Genomic DNA, 27985 nt, shown 5'->3' with positions numbered 1-27985 from the left:
AGAATTCTTGATAAAAGAACTTTTAGATCATGTATATACCATTTCTGCAGCATTTTCCAAGCTTAACATTTTATCTGGAATCTTATAAAAGATTTATTCCCTCAAGTAAAGACAAAAGTGAGCCTACATGAACAAAAAGTGCCTACTTCCCCCTTAATAATATCATAAACTCTTAGTACCAGACCAGACAGAGTCCAAGTACATTACAGATACTAAGTACCTTTACTCTGTAGATGGTGAAAGCAAAGAAATAAATATTTAATTCACATAAGATGTACATGGAAAAATAAATAAGGTACATTACAGATACTAAGTACCTTTAGCCTGTAGATGGTGAAAGGAAAGAAATAAACATTTAATTCACATAAGGTGCACATGGAAAAATAAAAAATAACCAGAATCTATGGTAAGAATGAGGTAAGTCAAATGACTATGCCTCCTCATGGGAAAATAGTCACTTCTTTATCAGATGATCTTTCAGGCTTTGTATGTTTCTGAATTTCTATGGTCAGTTACTATTCATCTATTTCAATTTATAAAGTTACAGTAGTCACATATAATGATCTCTCAGACCAATGTCCCTTTCATCACCCTTGTGTTCCTTTATTCTAAATAAATGCCAATTCAACAGCTCTTAGTGTCCTATCAGACAGCATGAAGAGTAGAGATCTCCAGAACATTCCAAGGCCACCACATCACCTCATAAGTTTAGAGCAAAAACTAAAACTCACTGGGATGTGGAGGAGGTTAAATGTCTCTGAACAGCATAATGATGACCACACTCCTCCTTATTTAAAAAATACAATTTTTTCATTTTAATTTACACCAGAGTCAAAATAAAGCTCATTTTCTCATTTAGGGGAAATTGTTTTTTAAGTTTTAGGAGGTCAAACACCACACTTCTTGGAACAAGGGGATTTTAAAAGAAATGTGTATTTGAAGAATATGAATTATTAATTGTCTTTCATAGCTTTCATAAAACATGAATGACTCCAGGGACTAACGCTCCTAATGCTTCTAGAATTACAAGAGTTATCCATAATATATTATTTTCCTGAATCTACAGATTAAAATATCTAGGCTGAAAGCATATAAAGAGATCTCATCTTCCCCTACCATTTTTAAAAAGTAATCTTTGCCCAGGCTCAGTGGCTCATGCCTATAATTCTAGCACATTGGGAGGCCAAGGTGGGAGGATCACTTGGTGTCAGGAGTTCATGACCAGCCTAGTCAACATAGAGATCCTGTTTCTACCAAAAATAAAAATAAAAAATTAGCCAGATTTGGTGGTACATTCTTGTAGTCCTCGCTACTCAGGAGGCTAAGGCGGGAGGATTGCTGGAGCCCAGGAGGTCAAGTTTACAGTGAGCTATGATAGTGCCACTATACCACAACCTGGGCGACAGAGTGAGAGCTTGTTGATTAGATTGATGAAAGAGAGAGTGAGAGAGAGAGACAGAGAGAGACAGAGAGAGACAGAGAGAGAGAGAGAGAGAGAGAGAGAGAGAGAGAGATGGGGTTTATTAGAGATGTGGTTTCACCATGTTGCCCAGGCTGGTCTCAAACTCCTGAGCTTTAATTGAAGTATGGCATACCTCCAAAAAAGTGCACAAACCATAGGCTTATAGCTTGCTGAATTTTCATAAAGTAAATATACCCCATGTAACTACCACCCAGATTAAGAAATTAGAACACTCTCAAGTTCTTTAGGAGCCCCCCTTCATGCTCCTTCCCAGTAATCACTCCCTCTTCTCCTCAAAGGTAAACTCTAACCCCAAATATTAGTTTTGCTTTTACAAAAAAACCTTTATGTAAATAGAGTATCATAGTATTTACTCTCCTGTCTGGCATCTTTTGCTCAATACCATGTTTCCGAAATTTGTCCGTTATTGGATGTAGCAGTAATTCCTTCATAGCTATATAACAATTCGTCATATGACTATGCCACAATTTATCTACCCTACAATTTAGGTTATTTCTAATCTTTGACAGTGATACTTAGTGCTGCTGTGAGAAACACACTCACCCGTCCAAACCCAAAGAATGGACTTAGAGGCACAAAGAATAGCAAAAGTGAGACTTTAATAATGGTCTTACAAGATCAGATGTCTGGTAGGCAGGCACGTCCTGGGCAGTCACAACAGGTAATTTATCTGGGTAGGAAGCATCCAGCAAGGGAGAAAGATGTAGCCTGAGAGACTAGGCCAGTCTCTCCTTTACACGTTTTTCTGCCTGCTTTATATTCGCTGGCAGCTGATTAGATTGCGCCCACGAGATTAAGGGTGGATCTGCCTTCCCTAGTCCACTGACTCAAACATTAATCTCTCTTGGTAACACCCTCACAGACACACCCAGGATCAGTACTTTGTATCCTTCAATCCAATCAAGTTGACAAGCAGTATCAACTAGCACAGTAGGAAACTTAGGTCTGTTCTTCTTCTGTGTTCCATCTCTGTTATTTCCTTTTCCTACTGACTTTTTTCTCCTTTAAGATATGGAAGAAATGGAGCCTTCCCTGCCATTTAAGAAATAGTGGTGGCCGGGCACAGTGGATGATGCCTGCAATCCCAGCACTCTGAGAGGCCAACGTGGGCAGATCACTTGAGGTCAGGAGTTCAAGACCACCCTGGCCATCACAGCAAAACCCCGTCTGTACTAAAAATAGAAAAAGTAGCTGGGCAAGGTGGCATGTGCCTGTAGTCCCAGCTACTTGGGACAGTAAGGCACAAGAATCACTCCAGCCTGGGAGGCGGAGGTGGCAGTAAGCTGAAGTCACGCCACTGCACTCCAGCCTGGGTGATGAAGTGAGACTCTGTCTCCCAAAAAAAAAGAAAAAAGAGAAAAAAAGTGGCATCCTCCTCCTCCTCCTCCTCCTCCTCTGCCCCATCTTCCCCCTCTTTTCTTCCTCCCTATGACTGACTGTCTTCAATTTTGACTAAGTGTTAAGAGTATGGTTGTTTCTGCTTACATACCATATGGCAGTGCTCTCAATCTTTTTCAGTAGAGGAAGACGTTTAACATCAAACTATTTACAAGATGATAATTCTACAGTGATATATGTCATTTAAGAAAACACAAGACAGAAAATTACTCTGAATTTAGCAAAACAAACAAGTTCATATTTTGTTAATCTTAATATAGCCTTTACATACTTTTAAGGAATGATAATATATATGTATGGTATAGATAACTTATTCACTGTAGAGTCAATGCTGAGAATTTTAGAAATTCCTAGTAATAACATGGAAAACCCACACAGATTCTTGTACCATAGGCTGAGAATTACTAAAAGCAAGTCTTACAATAGTTCTCTAGCCCTGCCTTTATTTCTTCACATAAGCAACAGGATTCTGAGTTATGAAGCAAAATATTAGGAAGAAGAAGAAAGGAGGAAAGAATCTACATGTTTTTTCCAACTTTGAGACTTTTGTGTACTATATCAGAAATTATGATGATATAATCTTACAACAGCCAGTAATGACTACTAACAGTCAAAAGAATTCCCATCATTTAGACCATTAATGAATGCTAATACATACAAAAATATAGGCAAATGATTGTAAGTATCAGTCTCCACAATCATGATGGTCACATCCACACATACCCACATACACAGTTCTCTACATAGTAGAGCATGTAACCAGTGGAATAACAGACTCAGCCACATAATGAAACTGACCACAATGATTCAAATACAGTTAATTTGTTCTGCTAGATGTGCCTATAAATCCCTAACTCAAGTATATAAATGTCAAATTATCTCTAACTTGACACAAGCTGAATAAACCATGATGAAGTATAAAGGGCATCACCTGGATTGATTTACTGTTTAGGCCGTTTCATTGGAAAGGATCTAAATGACCACCCAACTGAGCAGACTATTAATAATACAACTATTTTCTACAACATAAACAAAGGGATATATACACACATAGCCCTTTTTTTCTAACACCTTACTCAAATTTATTATGAATCTGTTTTCCTCAAGTTTTATCTGGTTAGTACATTTTGCAAGTTTAATAAAAGAAACAGTACTCTGACTCTAACACCAAACATTAGTTCTCTAAGAAGTATTAGAATAAACACATTCTGACAAAGTCATTAAAATTCTGCCTTAAATGAATCTCGTATAATACTCCAAGTGTAACAACAACAGGTTTGACTTGTTTCCTGAAAAATTTCCTCTTATTCTCAGAATTAATGGCTGCCCTGAACAGGTTTAAGATCATCCTTAACACCCACTGCACAGTCAAGGAGTGCAATCCGACCTGGATCTGAGTGCTAGCTCTCCTACAATCTAATTACATTTGAATAAGGTCACAATTATTCAGGCTACTCACGTTCAATGGCATCAAATGCAACATTCACCATGATACTGTCAACGAAGAAATTTTAGCAGGACCCACTTTTTCGGTCAATCAACAGATATTTATGAGCAAGGAATTGCATTACAGAGTGAAGTCACAACTTCCATGAACATTCAGTTCCAAAGTTGACAGGCAAGGTGAAAAATCAACATATCAAATTACCCTAGACTATCCCTTTTACCACCCAGAGTACATATGTATTGCATATGGAATATACTCAGTTTTCCATATGCAACTTGAGGAGTTCGAAGTTAGATAAAAGGAAGGAAGAAAGGCAAAATCAATATGCACGTCTTAGGACAACTCATCTTTTAAGAATTCATTAAATTCTTCGCAAATAGGACATGTGTAAAGTCTTCTAATGGAATTCTGATTGCCTATAGAGTTTACTACATTGTTTTAATATTAAGAATCTATCATCTTAATACAAATTCATGGATTTGTTTAACACAAGATGGGGTAGAAGGGAAGTAGCAACTTGGAAAGGGCTGAGTGTGTTAGATACATCCAGTCTGCAGAATGGGAATTTACTGTATAGCATTAACATGTAAAATGTTAACTTTAAGAATGAATATAGTTGCATTTCACTGCTTCAGATATCTACAGAGCATTTATTATGTGCCAACCATGAAAAAAATTCAGCTGCTGCTCTCAAGGAGTTTATAGCCTAGTGATGAGAGACAATCACCAAGTAACACAGCAGAATGATGTACACGAAGTCCGGTGGTCCGGAAAGGAAGAATTTCCCGAGTCGGCCTGAAGGAGGCAGAAAAGGCTTCAAAACGGAAACAGTTCAGAAGAAAAAGCAATGAAGGAGAAGATATCCTAGGCAGAGGGAAAATGCGTATACAATTTAAAAATCAATAAGATACGAGAATATGGTATGTTTAACTGGTCTTCATGGGCTGGAAGTAATGGTAAACGTTTCCTAATATTTCATCCGTAAGAAAAAAATTAAGCTGCTGGGATTCCAGTGAGATTTTATAGTAACTAATAGGAGATGCACAATAATCTGTATCTGCCTACGGTTCTGTTCTATTTCTTAATGTTCTGTTTCCTAATGTAGCCACTTGTAAAAGAGAACTAATTGTGGATAAGGAGAGCAATTTCAGGAGAAGAAATATTTACTTGCAACTTCTGCTTCAGCTTTTAAGACTCTCGAATGCGAATATTCTTGACTACCTCGGAAATGACCTATGGCCCTAATGCTTCAGAGTCAAGGCTTCAGAGTCATATAAAGCAGATTTGCATCCCGGCTCTGCCATTTCCTAGCTGGATATTCTTGGGAAAGTTACTTCAACTTCCTAAGCTTCAATTTCCTCATCTACAAAATAAAAGGTAAAACATGAGTGACCTCAGCCCTGTTTACGAGGAGATGGCCAACTATGAGCCAGAAAGCCTGCCCTCAGCCGACAAGCACTGTGATGAGCGATAGGAATACAAAGGAAAATAAGAGCCAGAGCCAGAGCCAAAGACAGAGAGAAGTGCAACCACATCAGCGCTGTAATGATTGGAGGTGCTCTACACAGGGGACCACGGGAGTAGTTCCAAAAGCAGGAGCCCGTAGGATGTGAGAGAGTCAGAAAAACCTTCATGAAAGGGGTAACCTTTTCCACATGCTGACAAGAGGCCCAGAAAGATAAATGGCATGTCCCCAGCCACCCAGAAACTGTAAGACATAGCCTGCTTTTTAGACCTCAGCCCAGAGTTCTTTCCTTACTAAAGGTATTTGCTATTAGTAATTTTCTACGACTAGTTGTTAGACCATGGATCATGGATGACATTTGTTTTTGCATAGAAAAAGAAAAAAAAAGCAACATACAGAAAGAGCATAGGACAATAAACAACAACAGGGAATGAAGATTCAGGAGACCTGAGGGCATATACCAGTTCTGCCACCAAAGAAGCTGTGACATCAGGCAAGTCATTCACTTGCTTTCAGCCCTTATTTGGGTACTTTAAAAGTATTAGCTATGTATGTATACATTTAAGGAAAACAGTATTTCAAACAAAATCTTCCCTGGAAGCTCAAAATGTAAAGAGGAAAACAAAGTTGAGCTGGTCTGGATGAGGACTAAATGGAACCCTAGAGCCCTGCCCAAATAACTCACGCGGGGGTGGTGGGGGGTGGAGAGCAGAGTCCATAGGTCTCTCAATATAATACTGAAAACCACTGGAGTAGATCAGTGGCTGCCACACTCGCTCTTCAATTTCATGGATCAGAAAAAGCTCAAAAAAGATTTTAAAGGGGTGAAATGGGTTTTTACTTTGCCAAATAATAAGACTTTTTAAAAATTATCAGTATTATTTCCTAAATGAAAGGATATTTTAACACCGAAAAAGTAGGAAGAACAAAATATCAAACGAATAAAGTTAGCTTTGCTTTATGAAACTACTGTTCGGTCAGAGAAAAAGTCATTGAAGACCAGTAGATTAGAGAGTCAATCCAGGGCATCTCTCAAGTCTATTAGAGTTTTTCAAGTTTTTTTTTTTTTTTTTTTTTGGTGTTTTGTGGGGTTTTTTTGGTCTGTTTGTTTGTTTTGTTTTGTTTGAGACAGCGTCTCACTCTGTCACCCAGGCTGGACTGCAGTGGCATGATCTCAGCTCACTGCAGCCTCCACCTCCCAGGTTAAAATGATTCTCCCACCTCAGCCTCCCAAGTATGCTGGGATTACAGACGCATACCACCACGCCCGGCTAATCTCTGTATTTTTAGTAGAGATAGGGTTTTGCCATGATGGCCAGGCTGGTCTTGAACCCCTCACCTCAGGTGATCCACCCGTCTCGGCCTCCCAAAGTGCTGGGATTACAGGCATGAGCCACTACACCCAGCCTAGAGTTTTAAAATTAAATAACTACTACTTCTTCAGACCTCCTATTCTGAGAGCTCTAACTTCAACACTACTTTTCTGTTAGTACAGAGATTACTTTAGGTATTCAAGAAACTGTTACCTAAAACCACTATTTGTTAAGTATAAATAAAAACACAATACAAACCAGAAAATAAAAACAAGTGAAAATGTACAACGTCTATAAAACTTCAACCTCGAAATGTATGGCATCATATTAATTTTCCCCACACCTAAAAACTACGAACTATAATCATCATTTTTAATACAGTCAAAGCAACTTTTAACTATTTTAAGTATTTTGAGTTCTTTCCTACTCTTTGCTCCTTCATAGTCAGTGTTCAATTTCATCAGACTCAGACTTTTGTTTAATAAATCACACTTTTGGCCAGGTGCGGTGGCTCATGTCTGTAATCCCGGCACTTTAGGAGGCCGAGGCGGGTGGATCACGGGGTCAGGTGATCAAGACCATCCTGGCTAACACGGTGAAACTCTGTCTCTACTAAAAATACAAAAACTTAGCTGGGCATGGTGGCGGGCGCCTGTAGTCCCAGCTACTCGGGAGGCTGAGGCAGGAGAATCGCTTGAACCTGGGAGGCGGAGGTTGCAGTGAGCCAAGATCGCACCACTGCACTCCAGCCTGGGTGACAGAGCAAGACTCCATCTTAATAAATAAACAAACAAACAAACAAACAAATAAAAATCACACTTTCTTTTCAAAAGTAGCACAGTACTGAGATATTTCTGAGGATCTATTTCCCCAAGTTTTGGCACTGTTGTTCCTTTTCCTTACATTTCTACAAAATCATTCCAGCGACCAAGGACTCCTACTGGCACTTGCGACCCTCAAAGCAAAAGGAAATTTAGCTAGATAATGAGGTAAAGCTGTATTCCAGGATTATGTAACCTCCCTGAACCCAAAAAGCAATGTGGTCTATTGATCACTGCTACAAGTATTTTTCTGGATCTTAGTTTAAAATCTCTAGGTCATAAGAATATACGACATCTTGTTAGCTAAAGTAAAAACAATTCTGTTGTGCAGTTCAAAGATTTCTCTGCTAAAGAAAGTTTTGATACCCAAAAGACCTATATTTCCCAAACCACTATTAGGTACCCAGCAAACCTTTGTAACAGTTTCAGCTCCGTATTTATCTTCCATTTCCAATTCTGCACATAACATAATCTAGGCAGAACTTAGGTCTATCTTTTAACAAAAAGTCGTATCAGATTCCTGAGAGGTCCATTCCAACTTTAGTTTATCCTACTCACACTTTAAAGCAATTTTTCTTAGAAATACTTTCAATATGCCAGAGAAGAGATTACCAGTAATCATCATTTCTAAAATTGAAAATTTACATTATCATTAAGTTTTCTCTTTTCTGAGAAATAAAGATAATTCCATTAAACTTCACTCAAACACTCCCCCCCACCACACACACACACACACACACACACACACACACACACAAATACTGTGTCCTTTATATCCTTCCTTGCATAATAAAATGATGTTTGCTGCACAAAACACAAAACAAGGTAGAAAGACAGCTATGTGAGTCCTCCCTTTCTTACACTTTCAGTTTCTACGCAGTGATTGCTTAAAATAGCTATAAACAGCTATGACTACATTTCCTGGTAAATTAAGTCTGCAAGTACCACCTTCTTTGACCATTAAAATACCTTCTGGATATCTTGTAGGTTCAGGGATCAAAGGGATGCTCTAGCTGGAATCTGACTGAAGTGATTCAGAAGGCAACATCCTAAGTAACACAATGATTAGGTTTACATAAGAGGATCAACGAGAAGACAAAGTTTACTCAAAAACTAAGTCACATCTGTCATTTGAAGCACACACACTGAGAGAAACCTGATAATTTACATCATATTTCTCCTTACATATCACAGAAATTTGTGCCATCGTCCCTTTACCAAATGTTTCCAAATAATATCTTCTGGGTCTGCTTCCAAAAGGCACCTCAAAAGCCATGAGAGCCTTCATCCCCTGTCACTTTCATTTGAAAGGAAGCTAGGTGCAAAAGGTTGGTTTGAGCTCATTCCTTGGGCTCTGTCAGTCAGCCTGAACCTGTCATTGCTGGCAGTCCTCAGTGTCTTAAGGAATGTTTGAGTCCTGGCTGCAAACCAGCCACTGATCCCTCTGGTAATATCACTCTTACAAAAGGGCTGCCATCTCTGAGCACTCAGACAAGTGCTGTGAAATGGAGGTAGCTAAACTATTCAGAGCAATAATAAAACACAGCCTCTGTCTATTTAAAGCTCCTGGCTGAGCTGTAAAGCCATGTCAGCTCTTCTTTCTGTTCTTAGTCCGATCCTTAGTGGTTATACAGAAATGAGACCTTCTCTTGACAAGAAAAATCTTCTTCCTTTTTTAGATGTCAGGAAATAAACACACAGGACAAACACGGAAGGGGAGTGGGAAATGGAAGGGAGAGTCTGGCGTAAGGAGTTCACTTCAGAGATCAGTCCCCAGTGAAAATGCCTGATTCTCACGACTTTACCATTTTTTCATTTCCCCAGCAGACACAGTATTAAAACCAAATATACACATCAATTTATGGGGGAATAAAAGAAGAGGTTTCCAGGAGGATAGCTCAAGGGTGAGAGCAATTTCTTACAGCTTAAACCACCATGGAAAAAAAAAAAATTGAGCATACACCATCAGTAAGTATAAAAAATAAACCATATTTAGTGATATATACAAATATGCATGAATAAAAACAAAGGAAATACAGTAACAGGGCTTTCTTTGGCTCTAGATTATATCTTTCATCGTACATTTATACATGCAGAAATGAGAGCTTCTTAGTGAAATAAAATAGGTTTATTTTTATGCTGAACATGCAATATTCATAGATATCAAATGCTTTTATTAGATTTAAGATTTTCTTCTTAAATTTCAATCCTTCCCACCACAGCCTCTGAGATCTAGTGTCCCTGCCATGGTGGTTCATGCCTGCACTTTAAAGCATACGCAGAAGCCACCACCTTAGTTAGCAGTCAGGCTGCACACACTGGAGCTCTCGTTTTCGGGCACCTTTGAAGACAGAGTGATATTTAATACTGAATATAAGCAGTCTTTTCATCTTACACTGTAGAATAATTGCTTCCCACTTCAGAACTATAGCATGAGTTATCATCTCTGACTTGCTCTCTAAGTGCTATGGCCAGCATGGAAAAAAAAAATGACAAAGAATATTAAGGGCCTCCTCAAGGGAGTTGGAGCTGTGCTAACTGCCAAGAGGAAATCATGGCTAGTCAGAAACTGCACAATGAGATACAGCATGAGAAATGACATACGTTTTTGGGCCCTAGTTCTAGGAAATCATTTCTACTAAATGTCCTCAGAATGCAGAAGCTGAACACTTCTCAGTGACAAACACATTATATAAAAATCATAGCTGCATGTGGACGGTGTTTATAATTATACATACATACTTGAGGAAAACTGTACATATGTATTTGCTGAAAAGTATCAGCTACAGACTATAGTAAAAGTGGGAGATACAGAATGCTTTTCTCCTAGATTCTAAGAGCTGAACTGATGCTTTCAGAGTTACCTGTTATCAGGTTGGGTTCACACGGGCTGTCTACCTGAACATGATACAGATGAAAATTCTATCAGGCCTGGCCCACAGAGTCAACTGCCTTTTGTATTTAATAGACACAAAATATAATGGGAAAAAGTGGTGGAGTAAACGAGGCAAACTCAGTAACAAATTATCTTAGGTATTTTTCAGCCTGCACCAGAGAGGAAACAGATGAATACAAGAAAGTGAATAGAAGGCCCCATGGGCTTGACTACAACTAGAATATCATGATATACAAATGATATATAAAATCCATACTGAAAAGAAGAGGATTTAAATTCCATTTTAACATTACAAGCATTGTTCTTGCCAAAATATAAAATGCTTTTATCAATTCTACCTTAATAGAGCTTGGAAAAACAAATGTATATAAACCCTTACCTTTGCTTGCCTCTTGTTGGCTTCTCTTCTGGCTTCCCTTTCTTTCAGTCTTTTCTCCTGGAGACAAGGAAGAGGAGAAAAATTAGCAGCATATAATTGGGTATAAAACAGAGTACATATTCATTACAGTTTTATTCCCTAAAGCTAACTAATATGTGACATTCATTTTTCAACAAATATTTACTGACTATGGGATTGGCACAGGTATTCATGAATCATTAAGAATGTGTCAGACAGATCTGAAATCAAATCCCAGTTCTATCACTTACTCTGGCTATGCAATGGTTAGTACTGACTTTCAAATAAAACACACACAAACAGGACAGGTAAAACATAATGTACGATTATACAAGAGACACATCCTAGTGATTACTTGGAGGTTCTAGAAACCAAGTTCAGTGGAAGGAAATGCAAAGGAGAAAAAATAAAAACTCAGAAAGCTTTTGGCTTGCTTATTATCAAAGAGCTTCTTTAGAAAATGACCGAACTCAAACCTGGGTCTTCATGTGCCAAATCTAGTGCTTTTTTGCGATACATTCTAATAAAAATAAAAATGTTAATATTTGGGGGTTAAACATTAACAGATGTGACTTTGAAAACAGAAGAAAATAATAACTAGTATTATTTTAGCAAGCAGCCAATTAATGCAATAGTGATTATCAAACTTTATCCCTGAATTGGTTCTCTAATGAGATTATAAGAGATGTTCTGCCACTAAATTAGAATAATCTCAATGCTTCCCCAAGTTGTGGGGAAAAATGATGGCAGTTTCTAAACAATTTGTTCCTAAATTAAGTTGGCACCAATCACAGGCTTTCTTTGAGCATTAGTAGACTACAAAATACATGAAAGAAGCAAAACAAGATTAAAGAAAAAATGTGATATAACTGATCATAATTAACACTTCATTTGAGCTGGCTTTAGCTTGTGGATACACGTATTTGTAACTTTATCTCCCTTCTCTTCCCACCCCACCCTCCATGCAGAGTTTTCCTGTGTTAGACATTCATGTTATTCTACGAAGACTGCACAGTGACTTGAGTGTTTTGCTGCTTACACTAATGTTAAGACTATAGCTCTATAAATTATCAAGTAACTGCAGAGAGGAATAAAATTGTACTTTCATAAAAATTTATTTGTCCATTAGCACATTACTATGCTATTTTCTTACCAACAGAAATAGCTCAGAATTATTAAGTATCAACAATGTGCTAGGCATTTCATATAATAATTTGATTTTTTTATCTTTTTAAACCTATGTAACAGAACTTATAAGGTATTACTATTCCCATTCTGTAGATGAAAAATGGAAGATCAAAGTAACTAAGTAACTTGACTGATGTCACACATAGTAAGTGATGGACTTGGGATTAAACTAGGCCTGCAGAGCCGAAGTTCTCACTCCCTCAAATCTAGCACATCACTACACTTCATACTCCTCCACTGGAATACTGACTTCACTTTGTAGGTTCGTACGTAGTATTTGTATCCGTATCAGCATGTTTTAGACAAATGTTGCCACTTCCTTTATCATTATAAATAGTCCGCTACCATACAGGTCTTTTCATCCTGATAGCATTTTTTATTTTCCTGACAGCATTTTATAGACATTAATTAATTTTTTTCAGTCTTCTGCGCAGAAGAAACAGGTAACTGATCACATTTAAAAGCCATACAAATTTTTGTTGTAATTATTCAACAACTAGTCTTCTTTCAACACATCAGCGTCTGAAAATGGCACTTCAAAGTTGCAAAGAATAAATTCGATATATTCACATCAGAAAAATCCTTTCTACTCAAGCAAACATAACCATGCTGAGGTTTTCCATTTAGTCATTTTAATCATAGCAGAAAAAAATGGACAATTTTCTACTTTTACTGAATTCCAATATTAATTCATTATAGTCACTAAAAGATATTTTAAATTTCAGCTTTAAATTGGCTATCAGAATTTATATGTGCATGCAAATAAGATAATTTTCCCTTTTAAATTTTCTACCAAAATTTTCAGACAGATGAGATATCCAAAGACTTTTACAATATGAAGCAAATGTTACCAAGATATGAAACAAATGCACTAATGACAAATTTTTAATACTGAGTAAAACTAAAAGAAAATAATTTGAAGTGAATCATTAGAAAATGTTTCTTTCTTATCTGAAAAAGCTTTATTAGTACCCTGTCTGAAAAGAGCCAAGAGTAAACATCGAGAGAGAAGCAAAAGAACTGAAAGTAGATATGTCATAATTCAAAACTTAGAAAATGAATATATTCTTTGTGGGGGTAAGAAAAAAATATTTTAAAGACAGTTTATGACATATGACAAAACATAAAGATAAAAGGCTGGAATACAGTCACTTCAAGAGAAAAGTATAAGTGAATTTCATTAGATTCGGTAACTGAAGTCCTCCTCCCCTTTTCATTAAGTGTGGCTCAAATGTTTTAAATCCTTTATTTTTCCTATTTTGTTTTTGAGGACATCCTGGTACCAAAAACTATTTTATGCTACAAAAAAGAAAGGCAAAATGTTATCTTTAGTTCTGCCATGCGACAAATGATTAAGTATAAGGGGAGCATGAAATTCAATAATGAAAATCAAATTCACAAGGGACAGAAAAACAGAAAATCAAATTTCAAGGTATAAAATACTCCCTTTATAGATATTATATTTCTTTTGGATTCTCACACACTATAGGTCCTTAGCTTCCAGAAAAGAAAGTACCATGAAATATGAATTTCATGAGCAGTCAGGACTACGAATTTAAACTTTTTCATTCTAGGGTGATACTTGAAAATTTGTAATTTGAAAGTAAGACTCATTTTTGGAGGTTATGGAAGTATAATCCATTTGCATGACTCTCGGGCAAGTGTCAGTTTGGTAAGGAACTGAGTCCCCAGCTACCACATAAGGAAGAAGGGGACATGTATCTTTACTTCAGTATTATAATAACCTATTTTTCAAAAAAGAAAACTGGCTTAACAAAAGTGAACAAAAGAAAGATCATGAGAATTGTTAAGTCCCAAAGATATCCCCTGCCTCTAAGAACAAAATTCCAGTAAACCTAAATCCTTGCCAGGAACTTAACACGACAAGGTTCTCTGATCTGTTACCTATTTTACAGAGTTTTGCTTGAACGACATTAAAAAGTGGACTTCTATGAATAAATCTGTAACAACTATAACAAGGATATGAAAACAGAATGAGAAAAACAAATTGATGTGGAAACACTGAATTCACTAGTTAAATCCTTTGAATATTTACCCAACCACATGGTAGGCTCTGGATACATATAATGGGCAAAACAGATATAGACCATTGCCCTTTGCAGTTTATAACTTAATCCTATCAGACTCCCTGATTCCACTGGCAGCAAACTGCTCCCTGCTCCTCAACCCCAATCTCTAACTACTCACCATCAACCTAATACCCAACCCACCTCTCCAACACCATATAGTTTAAAAAAAAAAAAAAAAAAAAAAAAAAACAAAGAAAGCATGAAAATAATCAGATTTATGTAATTCTGAATATTTGTCTCATTTTTGATGCTGGATATAGAGCCCAAACACCAAGATATTGAGCTAAATGTCACTAGATGGTATAAGCTTGTGAGAGTAAGAACAGAAACCTCCCCAGGCAGACATCTCCAAATGGTAGGCAAAGATTCTGTAGTAACAGGTTGGCTTCCATTTTAATAATAAACCTGGTTGTGACAGTAGAAGGGCTGAAACTAGAAGGAAAAAGGGTTGTAATGAAAAGGATCTTGTATTCTCTTCTATAAATAAGCTTCATTCACAACATCCATTTTAGAATTAGGCACCAGATGCTGAGTCCCTTGTCCTCAAGATGACACTTCTGATCTTAGTAAAATTTCGTAAGGACCATGTGAGCCAGACCAGTCTCTGGTTCTCTTTCTTTAGACTCTTAAATGGCCATAGCTATGGAAAAATGGATTCGGGCACTAGTGTATGTACACATACAGCTATACAATGAACATTCAGGAAAAAGTGGTATTAGTATAGAGTCTTAAACTATACTACTAACCACAACATTAATTTATTCTTATTCTTTTTTTTTTTTTGAGACGGAGTCTCGCTCTGTTTCCCAGGTTGGAGTGCAGTGGCAGGATCTCGACTCACTGCAAGCTCCGCCTCCTGGGTTTATGCCATTCTCCTGCCTCAGCCTCCTGAGTAGCTAGGATTACAGGTGCCTGCCACCATGCCCAGCTAATTTTTGTGTTTTTAGTAGAGACAGGGTTTCACCTTGTTAGCCAGGATGGTCCCAATCTCCTGACCTCGTGATCTACCCGCCTCGGCCTCCCAAAGTGCTGGGATTACAGGCGTGAGCCACCACGCTCAGCCTTAATTTATTTTTAATTTATTAGAGATCAATGACCTTGTTCTGGAAACATGAAAAATTTCCATTATTTGTCATTTCTTCTTCAATACCCTCTACTCTTATGATCATCCTCCACCTTTTACCTCATTGCTTCAGAGTTACTCTGCTATAAAAGAATGTCTGATGGCTTGACATAGGTAGCAACACAGCTGAACAGTTAAAAAGCATAAAGTCTGAACAGTAACAAAGACTTTGGTAAGAGTCCCAGGACTGCTGTTTGCAAGCTGCAGGGTTCTGGACACATTACCTGACCCTTCTAAGTCTTAGTTTTATAATCTGTAAAATGCTAGCTCACTGATTTCAGAAGTTAATTATTAGCATATAATATGATGGTACATGTAAACTTACTGCAGGGTCCAGTTAAGTAAGTGTTACTTGTTACTGTTAATATTCTTGTGGCTACTATTCCTCAGATGCCTGATTACAGTTTCCCTCTTTCTTGACTATCACACAAATTTATGGTTAAGTCAACTGGATTCCATGCCAACTTAATTATGTGTCAACAACAATAAAACAAGATAGATTTTCTAAAGTCTTCCTTTAATACTTTCCTAACTTTCTAACATTCAAGCTGGTAGTAAATGGAACATAGAGTAATGCTGTACCATCTCGGGAAGCAGTCCAGAGCCACATCTTGACATGTTTATGTTATCTAAATTCATAATCCGATATAGATAAAGCACTAGAATTTCAAGGGAATGAAAGAGCTTCATAATGAATTGTTTTTCTCTATTCTCAGCTGTGATAGCAAATATTATCACCTGAACTACAAGTCATCTTTCAGAACTAAGAATGATGACACAACACAGAGCAGGTTTTCACTCCATTAAAGTAAAAATCATTCAAAAATAGGATCCATGGCCTATCTTTCAACAGTTCAGACTCAATTATTAAAAAACACATTGGCCGGGCACGGTGGCTCACGCCTGTAATCCCAGCACTTTGAAAGGCCGAGTTGGGCGGATCATGAGGTCAGGAAATCGAGACCAGCCTGACTAACACAGTAAAACCCCGTCTCTACTAAAACTACAAAAAATTAGCCGGGCATGGTAGCGGGTGCCTGTAGTCCCAGCTACTCGGGAGGCTAAGGCAGGAGAATGGCATGAACCCGGGAGGCTGAGCTTGCAGTGAGCCAAGATCGTGCCACTGCACTACTGCCTGGGTGACAGAGCTAGACTCTGTCTCAAAAATAAAAAAGAAAAAGAAAAAAAAAAAAAACATTGCTTTCATGTGAGAGTAGCATTTTGTCTTTACAGTTTACTAGTTTACTAATGGTTTCATATGCAAAAGTTACAGCTTTTGCTATTTTTATTTCCAATGATTGGTTTCAAGAGGTTCTAAAGAGAAAATAAAAATAACAGACATATTTAAGCACAGCTACCTATAAGTGCCAGACAAAGCTGAATGGCGGGGTGGTCTCAGATGAAAGCAGTGCTTAAAGGCTAAAACGACAACTCATGAAGAGCAACTAAAGCTGCTAAATGACCCAAGGCAGTTACAGAAGGGTCCCTGAAGTCCAGAGTAGCCGCTGTGCATTTCGGCAAGCAGGCAGCTTGAATTCTACTCCCAGTGATGCCATGAAACTATATAGTTTGGTTTGATTTGTTTTGTACTTTAAACCAGTTAGGATCTTTAGATCTCTTATATACAAGGGAATTGAAATTCGTATGTCAAATAGATGTCTACACTCTCACATTTATTGCAACATTATTCACAATAGTCAAGGTATGGAAAAACTGAAGTGGCCATCAACAAACAATGGATTAAGTAAATGTGCTGTACAGATGTACAATGGAATACTATTCAGCCTTAAGGAAAACACAGAATTCTGTCATTTGCAACAAGAAGACTTTTAGAAAAGGGAAATAAGCCAGGCAGAGAGGTAAATATCGCACCATCTCACTTATCTGTGGAATCTAATTCATAGAAGTAGACTTCATAAGAGCTCACAGAAGTAGAGCGTAGAGTGGTGGTTACCAAAGGACTGGGTGGAAGGGGTGCAGGGGAGATGAGCAAAGGGAAGATGTTGGTTATAGTGTACAAAGTTTCCATCTGACAGGAGGAAAAAGTTCTGGTGATCTATTGCACAGCTTAGTGACCAAGTTAACAATAATGTATTGTGTATTTCAAAATAGCTAAAATAGTGGATTTTAAATGTTGTCACCACAAAGTAATGATAAATATTTGAAGTGATGGTTATGTTAATTAGCCTAATTTGATTACTGCACAATATATACCTGTAATGAAACATCTCATTGTACCCCATACATACAATTATGTGTCAATTAAAAATAACATAAAACTTTAAAATAAAAAATAGATGTAAAAAATCTTTATAACTCAGTTTTCTAAATCTTTAAAACAAAGATTTACTTGAATCATTAGAAATTATATAGCTTTCAGAATCTGGTAGATGAAAATATGATTCAAAGACAGGTGTAATAGTATGAGGGAAAAACAAGTAGGACAAAATGAGTAGCTGAGTCCTACTATACTAACACTGAGTGCATATGCAAAGCTGTGATTCAAGGCTGTTAACTTTTAAATGCAAGAGCAAACAACTACTTCCAAACAGAATCATTAAGACTAAATTCACTTACATATTAAATATCCTATACTTTAAACCAAAAATATAACATTTTGAACACACTGAAAAAAAATGCCAAGGCTTACAAAATCTTCTACAACTGATACACATTAAAAGAAATGTATTAAATACAGAAGCATGTGACAGGTTTTGTGAAGTTTTTTTCACATGCAAAATCCATTCAGGTACAACCCTTATTCGTAACTTTGGGTCAAAAGTTTCTTCACCTTCTTCTATCTTTCTGAAGTAAAGCTTCCCCTAGACCCTGTTGTTAGTATTGTCAATATTCTTTAGGGACATATAGTTCTTCTCAATATACTTTCACAAAAGTAAAAATTATGAGTGACAGCCTCAAAGGGAAATAGAATTATATTTGCCCAAGGCAAAATTCTACACTAAAAGAACTAAGAAGCGTTATTATAGTAGTAGTATACTCAGGAAAAAAATGTGACTTCAAAAACCAACAATATGTTCAAGTAAAGCAATTAATTAAAGCACAGTAATTTGTGCAGGATTAATAATATATTTAGTTTTTAAAGTTTTAATGGTTACTGGAAATATGTAAAGAAGAAAGTCTTTTTTTTTTTTTTTTTGAGACAGAGTCTCGTTCTGTCACCCAGGCGGGAGTGCAGTGGCGCGATCTTGGCTCACTGCGAGCTCCACCTACCAGGTTCACGCCATTCTCCTGCCTCAGCCTCCTGACTAGCTGGGACTACCGGTGCCCGCCACCACGCCTGGCTTTTTTTTTTTTTCTTCTGTATTTTTTAGTAGAGATGGTGTTTCACCGTGTTAGCCAGGATGGTCTAGATTCCTGACCTCATGATCCACCCGCCTCAGCCTCCCAAAACACTGGGATTACAGGCATGAGCCACCACGTCCGGCAAGAAGAAAGTCTTTTCATAAAGTAAAGCAAGCAACCTGACTTGTCAGGGAGAAAAAAATTACAAATTAAAATTCTATTTTCCAAACAGTAAAGGATGATTTTATTCCCACGTCTTAACTAGATCTACGGAGCCAGAGATCTCACTGACATCTGGCATTAAGTCCCACTCCTACTCCCTGATTTTTCAGATTAGGAAAGCAAAGTCCCAATCAGTGACTAGTAATCCAAGCTGGACTGGGTATAAACTGTAATTACTGCACCAACGTAGTCATTCCACACTCAAGTACAGGTTATTCCGCAATACAGCACAGTATTCTTCCCAAACATCACTGCTTCACTGTCCCAAATGTGAAGATGTGCCACTTAAGAAAATATTCCGTATTTCCCGGGTAGAAATCTACTCCATAACAGCTTGGTGCATAAATGATGGGAGTACCTATATTGTGTCTTATGTATGCTATTGCAGTAAACATGCTAATGCTACAGTACTCACAAATGCAAAGTTTTCTCTACTTTAATACACACAAATACATGTATGTGTTTGCCAATGAAAATACTACAAAATCAATCATGTGAGCATCAGGTAACATTTATATTAAAGTTGAAGAGAGAGAACTATTCTAGTTATTTCTTTGTGCTTTTTTTTCCAGGTAAGATTTTCAAAATCCTATTTGGAAGGCATGTCTTGTACAGAATACACATATTTTACATAAAATAGAACGTTGTCACTTTTTTAAAAAAATACTGTGACTCTTGTAGTCACAGAAGTATTGACTTCAAAACCAGCTGTATGTAAAGTTCAGGTGATTTCTCTCACAACTTTGTCAGCTCAAAACTGTTCTGTTCAGCCTTGCTATGAGATAGTCACGGAGACAGTCTAAAAAATCACATGCTATGTTCTAATAATGATGCAAAGAAAATGATTTACAAGCTCAAAACTAATTGAAAATGGAAAAGTGTATGATACACCTTTCACATAAGAAAAGAAAAAAATACGTATTCCTACTTATTTCTATTTGCATAAGGAAAGTGAAAGGACAAGTTTAAAATTAAAAGTAGTTAGCTATAAGGGTGTAGGTATGAATAAGATTAGGCAGAAGCATGAATTCTCAATGTGTGTGTGTGTGTGTATATATATATATGTATTTTTTTTTTGGAGATGAGTCTCACTCCTGTTGCCCAGGCTGAAGTGCAGTGGCACGACCTTGGCTCACTGCAACCTCCACCTCCCAGGTTCAAGCGATTCTCCTGCCTCAGCCTCCTGAGTAGCTGGGATTAGAGGTGTGTGCCACCATGCCCAGCTAATTTTTGTATTTTTAGTAGACGGGGTTTCATTATCTTGGTCAGGCTGGTCTTGAACTCCCGACCTCATGATCCACCCACCTTGGCCTCCCAAAGTGCTGGGATTACAGGCGTGAGCCACCACGCCCAGCAATGTGCAATTTTTTATCTTGATTTTTGAGTCATGTGATTATTCATGCCAAAACATTTTATGGAAAAAAAAAAAAAGGATGTGCAAGCAGCTTTTGTGAAGTAACAGCATGTCCACAGTTAACTAAGACTTAATTATAATCTTCCTGAAGATGGAGGGACCCATGTACATATGTTAGTTTTTTCTTATTTTTCTTTTTTAAAGAGACAGAGTCTTGCTATATTGCCTTTTATTAATGAGTGGCTATTCACAGGTGCAGTTATAGGACACAGCCTCAGGTTCCTGGGCTCAAGTTATCCTTCTGCCTCAGCCTCTTAAGTAGCCAGAACTACAGGTGTGAACTGCTGCACCCACTCAGCAGCACCGGGATATTTTAAATATTCTATGTTCACAGCCTATGGCAGAGCCTAGCAAACAAACACTGTATAAAACAAGTACAATCTGCCAATTTGAAATTAACTTTCTAAAGGTTTCCAGAACAATATTCAGTGATCTGGTATAGTAATAACTTCCACATGGGAGAAAAGAGATGGCAAGGAAGGGGAAGGGGGTGAACTTTATTTTATGTAAATCCTTCATATTTCTTTTACTGCTGGCTACAACTTAGAAATACAGTACATTCTTGCTCAGTTGTCCCCTGGATAAATAAGTAGACTGCAAGCTGAAACGTGACAAGCTCCTGATACTCTTAATAGTAAAGATTTTAACAAATTGCTAATAATGTCAAATTTCAATTTAAGTACTGCACTAAGAGTAGCAATGCAAGAAATGTTTAGTTCTCTCATTAACATAAATATCCAACAATTGTAACCAGTATATTTCAGGTTCATTTGTTCTCCATATTTTTGGAACGTTTTTCTCAACATTCATTTTCCATCCCTAAAGCTATCTCCAATATCTACTTTTTCATCAAATGCTACTCTGAAGCTACATCAAATATTAAAATAAAGAAATGAGAACTGCTGTTCTATTTTTATAAAAAAGTGTGTACTGGTCCATGAAAGGTCAAATAGGAGTGAAAAGCTCTAAGAATCCTTCTCAGAATGTACTTAACAATGTCCACATCCAAAGGTATTTTGTTCTTAATACAAAATTTAATATTATAGCAGTGCTTCTCGGGTGTTTCTCACTGCATTACCTTGAAATCACTGCGTCAAAAGGGTGCTAAAGAAAGTTCTTTTAAAAATGTAAATCTACTTTATTTCGTTAATTCATTTTTTATCTAGTGAAATGTTCACTTCCAGGGAATGAAGTAGTATAACGGCATAACAATATCATGTGTGACCACTACATCAAGGATGACAGAAAACTGCCAAGTTCAAGGCCACAAGGGCACATGCTAATTTTTATAGAAGTGTTACAAAGTCTCCAGTTTTAATACAATAAATTTAACATATTATCAAGTAATTGATATGGAAAGAAATTTATCAAGTTGAATCTGGAAACACCATCAGTCTTTTCCAATGGTTGAATGGTGAAACAAACCTCAGTACATCCATACCATGGGACACTACTTAGTAATAAAAGGAAGAAAGCATTGATGCACACGACTTGGCTGTATCTCCATAGAATAATGCTGAGTGAAAAAAGCCAATTCCAAAAAGCTACATACTGCATAGTTTTATATAAAACATTCTGGTAATGACAAAATTATTGAAATGGAGAGCTTGGGATATCTCTATCAACTACAAGTGAAACTACAATTATCTCAAAATAAAAACTGTAATAACAACAACAAATCCACTAATACTATTTAGATCACCTCAGACCGAAGACAGATTTAAGTGGCATTCTCAGAAACCAGTCAATATACAGACTCCCCCAGCAGAGGAACAAATGAACAGAAAAAAGAAGAGAGTAGCCACAGAAAAAAAAGTGTCAGAGAAAACAATGAAGAAAATAATATACTTATTAATGAATAGCTAATGAATATTTAGATATACTTAGGGACATTAAATTTCACTCAGTATGAATTCAAGATGGAAAGCTTACCCGATGCTTTGCCTTAATCTTCTTTCTATATTCTTCTTTGTCAAATTTGTCCTCTTCCTCAAGTCTTTCCTTTGCTTTATCTAAGTTGATACCACCGGTGTCATCATCTTCCTCAGCATCCTTGATGGCAGATTTCTGCATCTGTGGCCACTGCTGAACCAACTACAGGCAGAAAAAAGGTCAGTGTCAGCAAGAAGTAGGGGACACCCCAGAAAAGCACTTCATTTTGTCTGATGATTCCGAAAAGGTGCAGACACCCACTTTCTGCCTTACAATCTGTATTCTTAAATCTTTTAACCAACTTCAAGCCACAGAAGAGACCGCCCTAGTCAGAGTAAAGTAACACTGCCAAACCCAATGAGAACAGGATTAAAAGAAAATTTCACCAAATAATTTGGAGAAGACAGTCACAGACTAGTGATGCTCCAGCATCTTCCCAAACAGCATTCTTAGTATCCTATTCTCCACACAACTCAGCTCAAAATTATCTGCACACAGCAGGAGTCGGGCTGAGTAGTCAGGCTGTACCTCCTTTGGGCTTCCATGGCACCCAGTGTGTTACTCTCACACAAAGTTCATTGCACCGCATTGTTTTACGATCCTGTTTCTCTCACTAGCATTAATCTCCTTGAGGGCAGTTGTATGTGTTGTTTACTTATCCTTGGAGCCCAACATAGTATCTGGCACGTATTAAACAGGTGCTCAAAATGGATCAATGAATCACATATCAACTGACAATACATATAATGACTGAAATAACTAACTGAAAAGGAGAAAAACAGTTTGGGTTTCACAGGCTTGCTCAAACCCACATGATTTTACACAAACAGTTTAGGGTAAGGAACAAGGTGACCTAGAAGATGGGGCACTGATCTGGGAATGAGGGGACCTGGCTAAATGTCCTGGCTTTTTCATTACTACATAATGCTAAATAAATTAATCTCCAGATATCTATGTCCCTTCCGGAAAAATAGAGGTTTATTTAACTCAGTAATTTCTAAGTCTAACACCACAAAACTCTATAGACAATTCAGACAAAAATAACTCTTATTTTAACTAATAATTAGTTGCCCGAAAGATTTAAATAACTGCCATTGTTTTGAAAGACTGCTAATTAACCTGCCAACAAATGGAAACTGCAAGCACACACATCGCAGGTTTTATTGTCTCCTCTCTCCTCTGTGGCCACCATAACCATTCTTCAAGATGAGATTCCTACGGAGTCTCAACCTTTAGCAACCAATGGGATTGATAAATATCACTGAGCAGCCATGCTAGCAGTCACTGACCCTAAAGAGGCAATGTGAGGGATCAGTTGTAATAGTATGAATATCATGATACTTGGCTCCTCATCCCCACTGCAATCAGAGGGCAAAAAGTTTATCCTTCTATGAGCTAGAAAAAAAAAAAACAGTGGCATTTCTTTCAGAGCATTAAGTCAGAAGTTTCAGTATGGCTCACATCCACAAACATCTCCTATTAGCACTAAGCACACACTGAAACATTTTATACTTGAGGATTTACATTCGTTTTGGAGCTAAGTGGCATAATTTGTGCAGTTAAACTTAGTAGCATACTAAGGAACCTCATTACGCCAACAGCACTCATCTCATTTTACAGTGAACATCAGATGTCATATGACTATTCTAGTTTAGTCTGTTTCTCAGGTGCTGACCTCTTTTTCGTAATTTCATAAAGACTCATTATCTGTCATTTAGATAAGCTTCCTCTTCAACTTCCACCACCTTTGAATGACACACTATTTTGTTACTTTTCATGTGATTTATATGCCCCAAAATAACATCCAAAACTTTAACTTCAAAATTAAAAGGAAACATACTCCATTGGGGAGAGGTTGCTTAGCAGTCTTTATGTTAGTGACGATGAATATATAATGTGCTATATTAGTTAATATGAAAAGCTGTTCTTTTATTGAAATAGATGTTTCATTCAATCAATAAATTTTTCTGAGGGTTTATTACATTAGGTATCTTTCTAGGTGCTGGGGATAGACTAGTGAACAAAATCAACAAAATACCTTCCTCGCAAGAAGAAATGGAGTGGAAACTGACAATAGTCAAATATAGACTGAAGTCATAAAGTAAGTGCTGTGAAGAAAAGTGAGGCAAGGTGAGAGAAATGAGGTTATGATGGAGGTAGGGTGCTCTGTGCTACATGAGGATAGTCAGGAAAACCTGGGCTGGTGAGAATGAGGCCATGAGATGATATTCAAAAGACCCTACCTACTATAACCACTCCTCAGGTAAGTCACTTGACATACTGGCTCTATTTCATCATTTTAAAATGAAGACAACAGTTATGTAATAGCATGAACTTTCATGAGTAATCTGTGAGTGGTAGCCCCTTCCCTAGACTATGGGTATGTATTTACAATATGGCTTAGGGAAAGTTGAGATTAAACAAGGCACCTCTGTGTCTTAGGTTACTTTATAAAGCAAAGAATTCCCTCCCATAGCCAGCCCAGCAAGATATATACAAGTACAGCATTTAAAATGGAGGACGTGCAAAGCAGAGGCCTGAGTGAAGCAAAAGCAGCTGTGGTACGTAGCTGTATTAGTATTCTCATGTCTGTTCCATAGAACATAATGTTCAATACCATGAAGAGAAAACCTTAGCTTTAATAAAAACATAATTTAGAAAGTTCAAAATCAACTCTGTGTCAGTATTACCAAGAAGTATCTCGGTTCATTGCCAGTAAGGCATCCTTGTTCACAGCAGTAGAGCTGATGTACAGCCTACAGTAACAGTGAAAGGAACGGCCCAGCATGCTGTAGAGAAACATTTACTCTATCATTAATGAGTGGTAAGTAAGCAAGAGAGCCAATCTCTCCTAATACTCCAAATGTACCTCAGAAACGAAATACTTCTAAAATCTTACCTCCCCTTCATCAGTAAATGTTATCTTCTTATTCACTTTGAAATTTCTCTTCATTACTTTTTTTGCTTCTGCAACTTTGGTCACTTTTTTCTTGATGCTGGATTTAGAAGGTTCTTTCTTCTGTGTAAGAACATAACAAAAAACACAGATGATTAGGGAAATGGTTGCTCTACATTAACAATCCAACTCTGGCAATATACTTTTCAAAACTGGGTGCATTTATTACTCATTGGCTAATGAGAAGCGTTAAAAACACTGTCCAGGAATAACATTATTTGGCTTATTAACTATGAACTCCTCCTAAAACCTAAAAGTTTAAACACGAATAGGAGGGCTAGTAGACGAATAACATTTACATTTTCTCTATTACTAGAACTGTGCTATTTGATAATATTTAAGGACTAAAAATTACATAAAGTAATACATGAGCATAAGATAAATAAAGCTATCTTCCAGTCAAAATTTCATACATATCTTAAAATGTGAAGTTGCAAACTTAAGTTCTTAGAGTAGGAAAATGTATACTTGGAAAGCAAAATGATTGCAATACATTGTTTGCAACCAACATTCCTCCTCCAATTATAGTAATTTACCATAGGAACACAGTAAAATATCTGATGACAATTAAACTGTGTCCAGGCCGAGCATGGTGGCTCATGCCTGTAATCCCAGCACTTTGGGAGGTCGAGGCGAGTGGATCACCTGAGGTCATGAGTTCGAGACCAGCCTGGCCAACATGGTGAAACCCCACCTCTACTAAAAATACAAAAATTAGCTGGGCATAGTGGCGGGCACCTGTAATCCCAGCTACTCAGGAGGCTGAGGCAGGGGAATCACTTGAACCCAGGAGGCAGAGGCTGCAGTGAGCTAAGATCACACCATCGCATTCCAGCCTGGGGACAGAGCGAGACTTTGTCTCAAAGGAAAAAAAAAAAAAAGCTGTGTCCAAAGGTGAGATGGAGGCAACACTTAACAGGATGTGTTGATTAGGACCTAGCTTACAACCTAAAACCACTATAGCAAGATACTAAAAATTCAAAGCCACTGCTTACTTATGCTAAGTGAACGGTGAGCGGACCCTCTGAGACCCTTGGAGAGGTCATAGCATAACCTGCTTTGATGAGAAAGTGACAAGACACAACCCGTGTCTAAGGATTTGGATTATCCTCCTCAAATTAGAGCTAGTATTACTATTGGTGGTACTTAACCCAATGCAGCTTCCATTAGACAGAATAAGAAGTCTTTGGTGCAGTAGTTAAGAACGAAAATGTATTTGAGCTCAAGCTCTATCACTGATACGCTATATGAGAGTAAGTTACCATTACCGAACCTCTGGGTTTAGATGTAAGTTGAAGACAACAATAGCATCTATCTCATACGGTTATTGGGAGGATTGAAAAGTAAATGTAAAACATATGAAAAAGTATTCAATAAATCTCAAATACAACTTTTACATGTTGATTTTGTGCTACACAGAGAGATCACGCCAAGTGCATAAAGGCTGGCTTTGCAAAATACCAGACTTGCAGTCTCCCTAGTTGATTGATTTTTAACTCTGTACTATAGGGAATCACACAAGGAAAAAAGAGGAGGGACCAATCTAGAACATTATCTATAATTACCAGAAGTTTTGGGAAGCAGTGCATTGGTTACAACTGCTACATTATGGTAATAAGTACACACAAAAAAGGCAAATCTTTTAGTAGGAGATACTAACAATGATGAATACATAAATGCTTAAAAATAAACCACCAAGGCCGGGTGCAGTGAATCACACCTATAATCCCAGCACTTTGGCAGGCAGAGGTGGACAGATCACTTGAGGTCAGGAGTTCAAGACCAGCCCAGCCAACACAGCAAAACCCTGAGTCTACTAAAAATACAAAAAAAATTAGCTGGGCATGGTGGCACACCCCTGAAATCCCAGCTACTCAGGAGGCCGAAGCATGAGAATCACTTAAACCTGAGAGGTGGAGGTTGAAGCGAGCCGAGATTGTGCCAGTGCACTCCAGCCTAGGCAACAGAACAAGACTGTCTCAATAAATAAATAAGCAAAAAAAAAAACCCCATGCAATTAAAAATAACAAATCCACTAAAATAAAGGCCTGTGCCAAGTTATCAACGTATTATATTTTTAGATAATGGTCATAGTTATGAAAATCTGCTAGTGCATCTGCAAAAATATTATGATTTAACTACAAGAAAGTTGTTTTGACAATGATGGTTCTACTACATGGGTATTACTAAAACACTGACTTTGTATTTCCGGTTCAACATGAAAGTCATAGTATCTAGTTACATTTATTTCTCAGACTACAAATTACATCATTTTATAAGTTACCGCCATCTTCAACCCATATAAAGCTAATGAAAAGATCAATTGCCTCTGAGGTAGCTTTTATTATATCAGAGACACTTCGTATGCTATAATTGAGGCAGGAGAATAGGGTCTGGAGGCAGGAAACTTAAGGCTAATTCCTGCTGAATCAAGAAAAACACCAAGGTCTGGAGGCAGGGAACCTGAGGCCGGTTCTCCTACTTCCCATAGCTGGATCAAAAGGAAAACACCTGGGTCTGGGGGCAGGGACTGTAAG

The 27985-nt window shown here is 37.4% G+C and overlaps 1 protein-coding gene across 4 annotated transcripts in view; it reads right to left on the bottom strand.

Moving 5' to 3' along the window:
• Window positions 1-27985, bottom strand: part of DDX10 (DEAD-box helicase 10) — a 274293-nt gene that overhangs the window by 76003 nt on the left and 170305 nt on the right. For 2 of the 4 annotated variants that reach the window (XM_005579553.4, XM_065528958.1), the window contains exons 14-16: window positions 25392-25511; window positions 22493-22654; window positions 11203-11259 (exon numbers count right to left, since the gene is read on the bottom strand). In XM_005579553.4, coding sequence (XP_005579610.4) covers window positions 11203-11259; window positions 22493-22654; window positions 25392-25511 — 339 coding nt within the window. Of the gene's footprint in view, window positions 1-11202; window positions 11260-22492; window positions 22655-25391; window positions 25512-27985 lie in introns of those variants that run through there. The other 2 variants (XR_012423678.1, XR_012423680.1) reach the window with 1 other exon arrangement.

Source organism: Macaca fascicularis, chromosome 14, assembly GCF_037993035.2.
Source record: "Macaca fascicularis isolate 582-1 chromosome 14, T2T-MFA8v1.1".
Classification (NCBI taxonomy): Eukaryota; Metazoa; Chordata; class Mammalia; order Primates; family Cercopithecidae; genus Macaca; species Macaca fascicularis.
This window is presented reverse-complemented; position numbering and strand designations above follow the sequence as displayed.